At 37.7% G+C, this 12,041-nt stretch overlaps 1 protein-coding gene and 1 long non-coding RNA gene across 2 annotated transcripts in view; one reads left to right on the top strand and one right to left on the bottom strand.

Moving 5' to 3' along the window:
• Positions 1-7,366, top strand: part of LOC128313763 (zinc finger protein OZF-like) — a 13,020-nt gene extending 5,654 nt beyond the window's left edge. The window contains exon 2 of the mRNA XM_053213935.1: positions 3,854-7,366. Within this exon, the coding sequence (XP_053069910.1) occupies positions 3,925-5,577 (1,653 nt within the window). The 5' untranslated portion in view covers positions 3,854-3,924 and the 3' untranslated portion in view covers positions 5,578-7,366. The remainder of the gene's footprint in view (positions 1-3,853) is intronic.
• The window catches only part of LOC128313764 (uncharacterized), a 20,694-nt gene extending 8,653 nt beyond the window's left edge, over positions 1-12,041 (bottom strand). The window contains exons 1-2 of the long non-coding RNA XR_008294814.1: positions 11,741-12,041; positions 11,117-11,210 (exon numbers count right to left, since the gene is read on the bottom strand). This is a non-coding gene — a long non-coding RNA (uncharacterized LOC128313764). The remainder of the gene's footprint in view (positions 1-11,116; positions 11,211-11,740) is intronic.

Below are 12,041 nucleotides of genomic sequence, written 5' to 3'. Positions count from 1 at the left end.
GAAAAAGAGTTGAAGAAGAATCAAACAAAGATAAAGAATGTGAATAAATGAGGTTGGAAATTCGCTTGTTGCAATGAGCGGCAGGCTGGATGAAACAGAGGAATGAATTAGTGACCTAGAAGACAAGATAATGGAAATTAATCAAGTTGAACAAAAGAAAGAGAAAAGAATGATCCAGTATCAGAATAGATTTAGGGCATTCAGTGCCTCCATCAAAAGTAATGACATTCTTGGGGAGCCTAAGGGTCTCAGTCAGTTGAGCATTGGACTTCAGCTCAGGTTGTGGTCTCGCAGTTCATGAGTTCGAGCCCCACGTCAGGCTCTGTGCTGACAGCTCAGGGGCTGGAGCCTGCTTCAGATTCTGTGTGTGTGTGTGTCTCTCTCTCCCCCTCCCCTGCTCATGATCTGCCTCTCTCTCTCAAAAATAAATAAATGTTACCAAAAAAAAAGTAATGATATTCTTAATATAGGAGCTCCAGAATAAGGAGAGAGAGAAAAAGGGTAGAAAAATTTCTTCAAGAAATAGCAGAAAACTTCCCTAATCTGGAAACAGACATCCACATTCAGGAGGCACAGAGTACTTGCATAAAATAAGCAAAAGTGGACCCACACCAAGACATTGGATTTAAAATTTCAAATACGGTGATAAAGAAAAAAATCTTAAATTTGTCTTAAAGACAAAAGCAGTCCTTCACTTGCAGGGGAAAACCCATAATGCTAGCTGGAGATTTCTCAATAGGAACTTGGAAAGTCAGAAGGGAGTGGCATGATGTATTTAATGTGCTGAATTGGAAATGTCTGTAACCAAGAATACTCTATCCACCAAGGCTATCATTCAGAATAGAAGGAGAGATAGAGTTTCCCAGATAAGCGAAAAGTAAAGGAATTTGGGACCACTGAACCAGTCCTGCAAGAAATGTTAAAAAGGAATCTTTGAGGTCACAGAAGACACGAAATATGAAAAGACAAGAAAGGATCAGAGAAAATGTCCAGAAACAATGATAAAACAAGTAATAAGGCAACAATAAATACATATCTATCAATAATTACTTTGAATAAAAAGGTACTTATACACTCCCATCAGAACACTTATGGTGTCTGAATAGATTAACAAACAAACAAAAGATAAACAAAAAATGACCCAGACCCATCCATATGCTGCCTACAAGAGACTCAATCGAGTACTGAAGACACCTGCAGATTAAAAGTGAAGGGGTGGAGAAACATTTATCACGCAAATGGATGTCAAAAGAAAGTCAGAGTAGCAATACTTATGAATGACAAACCAAACATTTTTGTTCTAGTATTGCATTTATCCTTCCTAGGACCAGTGTAATCCTGGCCTCATAGAATGACTTTGAACAGGTTCCCTCTATTCCATAATTTGTAAGATTTGGAAGAAGATTGTCATTAATGTTGTTGTTGTTGTTTTTTAATGTTTGTTAGAATTGACCAATGAAGGTATGTGGTCTTGGACTTTCCTGTGCTGGGAGGTTTTTTTTTTTTTTTTTTTAATTTGAAATTCAATTTTAATCGTTATTCATCTCAGAAGATTTCATATTCCTTGGGATTAAGATTCATATTTTAATCTTGCTAAGTTGTGTGCATTTTTAAGAATTATCTGTGTTTTCCCCCTAAGTTATCTGATTTTTTAATATATATTTATTGTAATCTGTTATCATACTATATACTAATTGGATTCTTTGTTGTGTTATTTTCTCTTCAACTTCTCATTTGGTTTTTGAGTCTTCTCTCCTTTTTTCCTTGGTTAATGTAGTTAGAAATTGCCAATTATGTTTATTTTTTGGAAATACTGGGTATCACTTTCAATGTTACATTGTTTATTCTGTTCTCTATTTTATTTCTTTTTTTTTAATTTTTTTTAAAGTTTATTTATTTTTGAGACAGAGAGAGACAGAGCGTGAATGGGGGAGGGTCAGAGAGAGAGGGAGACACAGAATCCGAAACAGGCTCCAGGCTCTGAGTGGTCAGCACAGAGCCCGACGCGGGGCTCGAACTCACAGACTGCGAGATCATGACCTGAGCTGAAGTCGGAGGCTTAACCGACTGAGCCACCCAGGCGCCCCTATTTTATTTATTTCTGATTTTTCCTTGTTATTTTCTTCCTCTACTAAATTTCACCTATATTTGTTCTTTTTTTTTCTAGTTCCTCGTGGTGTAAGGTTAAGAAAATAAAGTTGAGGGACACCTGGGTGACTCAGTTGGTTAAGTGTCCTACTGTTGATTTTTGGCTCAGGTCATCATCTCAGAGTTCATGAGTTCAAGCCACATGTCAGGTTCCACTCTGGCAGTGCATAGCCTGCTTTGGGTTCTGTCTCTCAAGAACAAATAAACATTTATTTATTTATTGAAATAAATAATTTATTTATTGAAGTTGAAACAAACAATTTAAACATTTATAGCATACAAAATTTGAAATTGGAGTGTTCAGTAGATAAAATTATTAGAAATAAACAATGCAAGTGATGACCAAACGAATAACACAACTAAAATATAAAAATAAGGATTCTTTAGGATTTCTGTAGATTATCATCTGTGAACAGAAATAATTTTATTTTTTCTCATCTAATTTAGAGTTCTTTAATTTTTCTTTTCTTTCCTCATTGTTCTGACTAAAACATACAGTACTATTTTGAATGGAAGTGGTAAAGTCACTTCATTACCTTGTTTCTGATCATACAGGAAAAGCTTCCAGTCTTATACTACTGAATAATATGTGAGATATCAGCTTTTCCTACATACATGGCCTTTAGTGGGTTGCAGCTGTTGCATTGTATTCCTGCTTTACTGAGTGTTTTTAATCATGAAATGGTGTTCAATGTTCACTTCCTGTTCTGTAACTAATATGATCATAGCATTTTTGATCTTCATTCTGTTAATTTGAAGTTTTAAACTGATAGTTTTCCATATGTTGAAACACCCTTGAATTCCAGGAAGAATTCACAGTTGACTATGCTATAAAATGGTAAAATGAACTTTTGATCCAGTTTGCTTTATTTTTTGGTGGGCTTTGCATGACTATTCCCCACAGGTAGTAGTTTGTAGTCTTCTTCACTTGTAGCATCTTCCTTTAGCGTTGATAACCTCTTAATGCTTGTGTTACAGAGAGTTTTTCCATAATCTCCCTTGTCTTTACTCCTTGGAAATGTTTGAGGAGAATGAAGTACTTTCTCATTAAATGTTTGTATGAATTATTTAGAGAATTCATCTGGTACAGGACTTGTCTTTATTTAGAGTTTTTGTTTTGTTTTTTGTTTTAATAACTTTTTCAATTTACTTATTAGTTGTAGATCAGTTGAGATTTTTTAAATCTCGTATAATTATCCATTGTCACCTCTTAAAATTATTTTTATTTCCATGCTATTAGTTATACTGTGTCTGCCTTCACTTCTTCACTTCTGATTGTAGTTGGTCTTCTCTCTTTCATTCCTTCTTGATTTAGTTAAAAGTCTGTCAATTTTGTTGATTTGTTCTGAAAAACAAATATTCCTACTGTTGATATTCTCCTATGTTTGTTATATTCTAGTTTGTTCATTTGTGTTTTGTATTTAAATGTCTTCCTTCTGATAATTTTGGCCTCATATGAGGCATAGGAAAGTGATTTGTGCTACACCATGACAATACTACAGAATTATCTATCAGGCCATGTGCTCAGTACATTGTTTGCAAATTTATGTGTCCACAGAGGAATGAAGTCCTTATGATTACTTCTCAGCCATCTTGCTGACCTTCTCTGACTGATATTAAGGTTGTATAATAGAAGTCATCAGCTCATTCATCTGCAAGTAGGAAGTGGAAAGATTTTACTTTTCTGTTATTTGATATCTTTCAGCTGTATCTTCACATGGCACCCTGAGCTTCCTGCCAAAGTCTTGCACAGAAGTTTCTTTTCAAAACAAGTCAATGGGGAGATGCAAACACAGCACCCTTGAGAATTTACACTTAATGATAGACTGGGACAATGCTGGTGAAAGTGAAGGGCATCAAGGATATCACAAAGGACATATCCAAACTGAGACAAGTGCCCATAATAAGAATCTCAGTGCCCAAAATGGTGAAGAATATAAAGCATTTTGGAAAAACCTTTTTAAGTCCAGCACTTCAGCAGTGCCATGTGTTTCTGTAAGCAAAAGCTCAAATCAAGTATTGAAACATACATATTTATGGAATGAAAATTTGGAAGATGTGGAAACCTACCTAGTGAATGCTGAAAATAATTATTTGAACTATTTTGAAAATAGAATTATGTTGACCTTTCAGTCCAATATTTCTGAAAGTCAGAGATTTCAAGATGAAGAAAAAAGTGCTAAGTGGCATAAATTTGGGAGGTCCTTTACTGAGCAGTTGACCCCACAAACTTACCAGAGCACTTATAATGAAGACACAATTGTTCAATGCAGTCAATATGAGAAAAAATTTAACCACACCTCAAATGTTAACAAACATCTGAGGAGTCATTTTCCAGAGAAGCATTTTGAATATAATAAATGTGGGGAAGATTTTTATCAAAGCTCAAAACTTATTATACATAATAAGAATATGAGAGAGAATCCTCATAAATATAATGAATATGAGAAAGCTCTTAACCAGTTCTCCAATGTTGGTGATCATCAGAGGACTCATGTGGGGAAAAACACATACAGATGTCATAAACCTGGGAACATGTTTAGTCAGTCATCAAGACTAACTATACATAAGACAATTGAAACTGGAGAGAATAGGTACATTTGTAAGGAATGTGGCCAAACCTTTGACTCACACTCAAAACCAACTCAACATCAGCAAATACATAGTGGGGAGAAACCTTACAAATGTGAAGAATGTGGTAAAGCCTTTAAGGACGGCTCATCACTAAATGGACATAGGCGAATCCATACTGGAGAGAAACATTACAAATGTAAAGAATGTGGCAAGGCCTTTACCCATCGCTCAAGCCTTACTCAACATCACAGAATTCATACTGGAGAGAAACCATATAGATGTAAAGAGTGTGGTAAGGCCTTTAACCAGTACTCAAAAGTTATTCAACATCACAGAATTCATACTGGAGAAAAACCTTACAAATGTAAAAAATGTGGTAAGGCCTTTAACCTGCATTCAAACCTTACTCAACATCACAGAATTCATACTGGAGAGAAACCTTACCAATGTAAAGAATGTGGCAAGGCCTTTAACCAGCACTCACACCTTACTCAACATCACAGAATTCATACTGGAGAGAAACCTTACAAATGTATAGAATGTGGCAAGGCTTTTAAGAGGCACTCAAATCTTATTCAACATCACAGAATCCATACTGGAGAGAAACCTTACAAATGTAAAGAATGTGGCAAAGTCTTTAATGGTTATTCACAACTTACTATACATCACAGAATCCATACTGGAGAGAAACCTTATGACTGTAAAAAATGTGGCAAGGCCTTTAAACACCAGTCAAACCTTACTCAACATCACAGAATCCATACTGGAGAGAAACCCTACGACTGTAAAGAATGTGGCAAGGCTTTTAACCAGCACTCAAACCTTATTCGACATCAAAGAATTCACATTATATAGAGACCTTTAAAATGAAAGAACCTGGCAAGGCCTTTACCCAGGACTCAAGCCTTACTCAACTATCGCAGAATTCAAAGTGGGGAAAATCTTTACCAATGTAAAAAAATGTGGGAAGGCCTTTAATCACTGTTCCACCTTTAGTCATTATCAGAATTCATACTGGAGCAAACCTTACAGATTTTAAAACTGTGAGAATTTGTAAGGATGTTCAACACTTACTCCACATCAGAGAATTAATATTAGAGATTAATGATACACATGTAAAGACTGTTATAAGATGCTTAAGCTGTGTAAACCCTGATTCCTGACCACAGAATGTGTCCTAGAGATGATTTTACAATATAAAATATTTGGCACGCCCTTTAATCCATGTTTAAGTCTCAATTGACACCAGAGAATTCATACTAGAGGGGAACTCTATAAATAGGAAAAATGTGGTAACATTTTTCAGACTGCTTCAGCCTTACTTAGCATCACAGAGGTCATTCTGAGGAGAAGCATCACAGAATGCAAAGAATGTGGCAAACCTCTAGCTGAAACTCACAATGTACTTAACATCATGGTTATGAAACAAGAAAAAACTGTAAAATGTAAAGAGAGTAGCCTAGCCTTTAATTGCCATTCGATCGTTATTCATGAGTACCCCAAAATGAACGCTTGGTTCAATCCCTACAAATGTAGTGAATTAGCAAAGACCTTCATTTTAAATATAAACTTTAGAAAACATCAAAAAAAAAATAAAGTAACTTGGAAGATATAAATATTTAGAAATGTATTTAATTGAATATCAAATGTCACAAATTCACAGAAAGCACATCAGTCACTCTATTCAGACATTACATCAAAAGATTTATAAGGAATAATGCAAAGTTCAACACTTAGAAAATGTATATGCTATTTTGTTTCAAAAGATAGAAGAGACAGATTTTTGCATAGGTATAATTTCAATATGTTTTTGTTTTACATTGACCTTCTTTAAGATTTGTGACTAGCAAATATTGGTGTATTTCTAGTTTCATATCACTCTAGAAAATTCATTTATTCTTACGGAGGTGTAAAAGTATGTGGCTGATTGTTGCTGCATCAAAGATATGAGATGCCCTTCCTTAGGTGGGACTCACGCATATCTAATTTTCCATGGAAGATGAAGGACAATATGATGTGCAATATGTGTAGAAAATCTAAATGGAGATGCCATTTGTGGTTATAACATTGAAGGAATTTCGTGAAAGAGGTGTTCAAAGCATCATCCTTCTCCATTTATTAAAACTAACCATGGTTCTCAGTGTTAGAAATAAAATATTTTACTAATTGGTCTCTAAGGAAAAAGAGGTGGCAGTCTAGTAAAGTACTGATGAAATTTCATAATAACAATAGAAATAGAGAATATGAATCAATGTGGTTGGAATGAAATCTTCACAGATATCACAAAGAGGATAGCTAACTCTTCCCTAAAGTGGCATAGGATTGTACATTCACATTTTTTAAGAATAACTTCAGGTTTGGAAGAGGTTTAGTATGCAAAATTAAGCTGTTAACAACTGAAAGTAGACTATTATGTTTTCTTTAAGCCTCGTGGTAACCATAAAATGAAAACCTGTAGTAGATACACAAAAGATAAAAGGATGGATGTATACCATGATAGAAATCATCAAATCACAAATGTAAAGAGCAAATGAATAAGAAAGGGCAGATAATTCTAAAACAGCCAAAAAACAATGAAAATAATGTTTCCAGAATTTGATGTGTGTGGGAAAATACTGTTGAATAAAGGTTGTAATTTACTGTAGCAAGTAGCCAATAGTTTATCAAAACCAACTTGTACAGGCTAATAAATCTTTTCTACAGTACTCTGTTTTCTAACCTCTTTCTATTATACACTGTATTTTTTTCACTCATGTTATTTAATTTACATTTTATCTGGTATTCTAATCTCCATAAGTTACTTGTCCTTTCAGGCATGTTGCCATAATATCCCCAAACTCCTAAGATTTATTATATTACTTTTGGGGCAGTTTTTCCTTGTGTAAAATTGCATTCTAAAAATAAGATACCTACTGAAGGTTTATCCAATCAATGTCCTTCCTTTGCTTCCACATTATCTCTAGACAAACCTTATCACTGTCTCCTACAGAAGGAACATGCCTAACCATTTGAATGGACAAATTTACTGGTCCAATGAATTCTTGAAAATTTGAATGTACATCAGTTCATCATTTAACACCACACAGTATCACCTTTTATTTTGATCACTTTTCTCACATGGTATGAATATCTTGCCCACTTGCATTGTGGGCATAAGACTCAGGGTGACATCTTTACTTGCCCCTCTTGGCTCACTTTTCAACATGCGCATTATAAGACTTCATGGTTAGTAGTGGCTCCCCCGAGCGCATGCGCAGATAGAGTTTTCTCCTCGAGTGCTGCACATGCTCACAGAGGACACCACATATCTCAGGGCCAAAGCCTTCAGTCATGTGCTCCTACCTTAACCTGCCCAGATTTTCAGAGTACCAGCCCTGAATCTTAGCTCAACCACCCACACACCTGAGTTCACAGTTCAGGCAAGTTGGAACCAGGCCTCTCTCAGACCAATGTTATCACACCCAGAGTTTTTTGTTTTGTTTTTTATTATTATTTTTTAATATGAAATTTATTGTCAAATTGGTTTCCATACAACATCCTGTGCTCATCCCAAAATGTGCCCTCCTCAATACCCATCACCCACCCTCCCCTTCCTCCTACCCCCCCCCCCCAACCCTCAGTTTGTTCTCAGTTTTTAAGAGTTTCTTATCCTTTGGCTTCCTCCCTCTCTAACCTCTTTTTTTTTTTTCTCTTCCCCTCCCCCATGGACTTCTGTTAAGTTTCTCAGCATCCACATAAGAGTGAAACCATATGGTATCTGTCTTTCTCTGTATGACTTATTTCACTTAGCATAACACTCTCCAGTTCCATCCACGTTGCTACAAAAGGCCATATTTCATTCTTTCTCATTGCCACGTAGTATTCCATTGAGTATATAAACCACAATTTATCCATTCATCAGTTGATGGACATTTAAGCTCTTTCCATAATTTGGCTATTGTTGAGAGTGCTGCTATAAACATTGGGGTACAAGTGCCCCTATGCATCAGCACTCCTGTATCCCTTGGGTAAATTCCTAGCAGTGCTATTGCTGGGTCATAGGGTAGGTCTATTTTTAATTTTTTGAGGAAACTCCACACTGTTTTCCAGAGGGCTGCACCAGTTTGCATTCCCACCAACAGTGCAAGAGGGTTCCCGTTTCTCCACATCCTCTCTAGCATTTATAGTCTCCTGATTTGTTCATTATAGTCACTCTGGTGTGAGGTGATATCTGAGTGTGGTTTTGATTTGTATTTCCCTGATGAGGAGCGACGTTGAGCATCTTTTCATTCATACCTAGAGTTTTTAATGCTCTCTCCCATTTCTACCTTTCCTAGTACCAAAACTTCAGACATGCACACAAGCAGAATGCAAGTGAACCCACTGCCCTACACCCCAACTAGGGACCTGAGTCTGACACCGTCCACAATGCAGGGGACCCTGAGCAGACAGGGAACAGGAACTAGTCATTCAGGATCACCCTGTGTAATCTAAACACATAAGACACACATCAATCCCACCTCCAGCAGACCTTCTGATGCTCCTGCCCCCAGCCCCAGTTCCTGTTTCATACTTCGGAGCTAACATTCTGGGCACAGAGTGTTAGCTCAGCTATCCCAGAATTTGCATCAGGAATAGTTCCTTTGCCTAAATGGGGCCTGCAGAGCCTAACAGAGAATTATCCCTTCAGATTTTGTCGAAAACGACCTCTTAGACCATGAAATTGCCCTCCACAGCTCCACTGCCAGTCCCTGATCCTCCCTTCTCAGACAGCTCAGAGAACAGAGTTCCTAGCAGCTTCACCTCCTGGGTGACCCAAGTTGGCATTCATACTTCGCTGACATTCAGACTCAGATAAAGGAGAGCAAAGGACTTATAATTTGGGAAGTCACTTTCACCTTTCTTGTTCAAACAGTGCCTCCAAGGTAACACATAGCATCCCACCTTCCATTCCTGGGATGTCCATTGACTTTCCACCCATTAAAATTAACCAAATACATAAGTGCAGATGATTGACTCATTAAATTTCCCTCAGAGCTTCTAATCCACCTTCTTTCTGTCTCCCATTCTGCTCTCTATATTTGTGCTTCCACACCCAACATCATTTTTTAAATTACTGATAATGAAAAACAAGAGAAGGAATGTTTGCTTCCAGCAAGGCTCACCCAATATTTAAATCCTCCTAGAAAAAATGAACATATGGTATCTAATTCCCAGGGTTTTAGAAAGATTAAATTGCATAATGTGACAATCCCAGCCCAGCATCCTGGACACAGTGAATTCTCATACACTTGGAGCCTATAGTAGATACTCAATAAACATTCTTTTCATAAATGTGTGCATATTATTTAGTCCATACAGCCTTGCTCAGACACCACAGCCTTATCTAGTCCCTTCTCAGCTTGCAGGAGATGAGCAGAGAATGTCATCTTTCCAGAAGCTGTTAGTAATTTCCACTGGCAACAGCAGTATTTGTGTTGAGATAGGATGATGGTTGGGCATAAGACAGTCAAGTGTGCTCTTCTGTTTTCTCTTGCTTTGTGCTACTGGAGATGAAGTCTGGGGAGAGCAATCTTACTGGTTGTTAAAAATACAAATTAATGAGCTTCATCCAGACGTAGGGAGTCATGATATCTGAGAGGAGGGCCCTAGAATCTGTTCTTAATAGGAAACTACAGTGATTTCTGTGTACATGAAAGCTTTACAAGCAATGTTTAGAAAAGCTGTTTTTAGCCTTGGCTTCATATTGGGATCCCCTGTATAGTTTTTAGAACTACCATCTCCAGTGTCTCAACCCCAGAGATTCTGTCACTTGTTGATAGAGTTTTGCATCAAGTAGGTCTTAATGAAATGGCTCAACTTATTCCACTGTGAGGCCAATGTAAACACAGAGGGTCCCAGGTTCACTCTTGAAGATGAAGTACAAGGTCTGGTCAATGGGGAAGCCTCCATGGAGAGGCCTTCTCTGTGTTACATTTGATAGGGGTCAGTCTACCCCACACCCCTGATATGGTACTAGAACTTGTGTGTGTGTCTCCCGAAGATAAGTGCACCCCAAAATGGGAGAGGACTAAATCGTATTGGTACCCCCACTTAGAAACTCCCTATATGTAAAGTTTTTCACATGTCCCCATAGCAAACAGATCACACACCCTCACTGGCCACAGGGTGGCTTTTGAATTTTACTGTGGATGCCAGGGAAGCCACTGGAACAGAACATAAGTCCTTAGAGGATGTAGGAGCATGGGAAGAGTGAGACAGAGAGATGTCCTTCTGTGACCACCAGAGAAATAAACCTAGGCTTCCAATATCAGTCCATTCCAGCAGAGCTTCCCAAAGTACATTTTAAGGTTGGGTTTTCTCCTTTGACTTTTGGCCCTCACCTGTGCCACCTGCTTCATTCATTCCCACCTACCTGGGTGTGTGGTACTGTCTTCTTTCTTTTCATGTGCCAGGGCTCTTAACTTCCCCAAGGAAGGTGACCAGATCAAGTCTAGAGACAGCAAGACCTGTTTATAAGCAAAAGAAAGAGACTCTTCCTGGAGAATCTTCTATTTCAAATCCAGCACTATGGTAAGTAGAGAAGCGATGACATTACAGAAGGATATAGAAAATTATTTCTCCAAATGCTGTTTGGAGTCCCCTGTATGTAACCTCTTCCTCTCATTCTCTCCACAATCCTGAATTCAACAATTTATGCATTTGCTGTAGTCTAAAAATTCCTGTGTGGTAGGGATCACGACTCTTCATCTGTTTTTCTAATGGCCAGAATCCATGGAAACGATCAGTTTCTATCTATTTGCATCTCTATATTTGCTCAGTGTCCTTTAACATAGCAAAAGGAATTGGAATGAGTCCCACATGGGTACCACAAAGGAGATTCCTCCTATGGAGAAAGAAGACGCTGGATGACTCCTTTTTCTCTGAGATGAAAGCGGATTCATATTCTGTTGTCAGTCTAACTGCAGTCTATGTAGGACATTCCCAAATATTCCAAAGAGTCCGTGGTCCTGAAGATAGTGTCCCTAGTGAGACTAACCTGATGACCCCTTAGGGATCCAGGTCCAGAACCTGAGGCTGAGTCTGGGCCATCAGGTAGAACAGAGACCTGTCCTGATGGAGCAGTATCCCTGATGCAGGTGTGATGTTTCCTGTCCCTGAAAAGGACTCTCTGGAGTAAGAAGCTTCTACTTCAGTTAACACAGGTTACAGATAGCTGTAGTTGTGGTCATAATTCTAGATATTTTGTGGTCTTAACCTTGCAGTGTTAAAGATCTCTCCTTCTCAGGTTGCATTAAGGTCAGACCTTGTGACAGGTTTTAATGCCTATGCTTGATGCC

This window comes from Acinonyx jubatus, unplaced genomic scaffold, assembly GCF_027475565.1.
Source record: "Acinonyx jubatus isolate Ajub_Pintada_27869175 unplaced genomic scaffold, VMU_Ajub_asm_v1.0 scaffold_27, whole genome shotgun sequence".
Classification (NCBI taxonomy): Eukaryota; Metazoa; Chordata; class Mammalia; order Carnivora; family Felidae; genus Acinonyx; species Acinonyx jubatus.
This window is presented reverse-complemented; position numbering and strand designations above follow the sequence as displayed.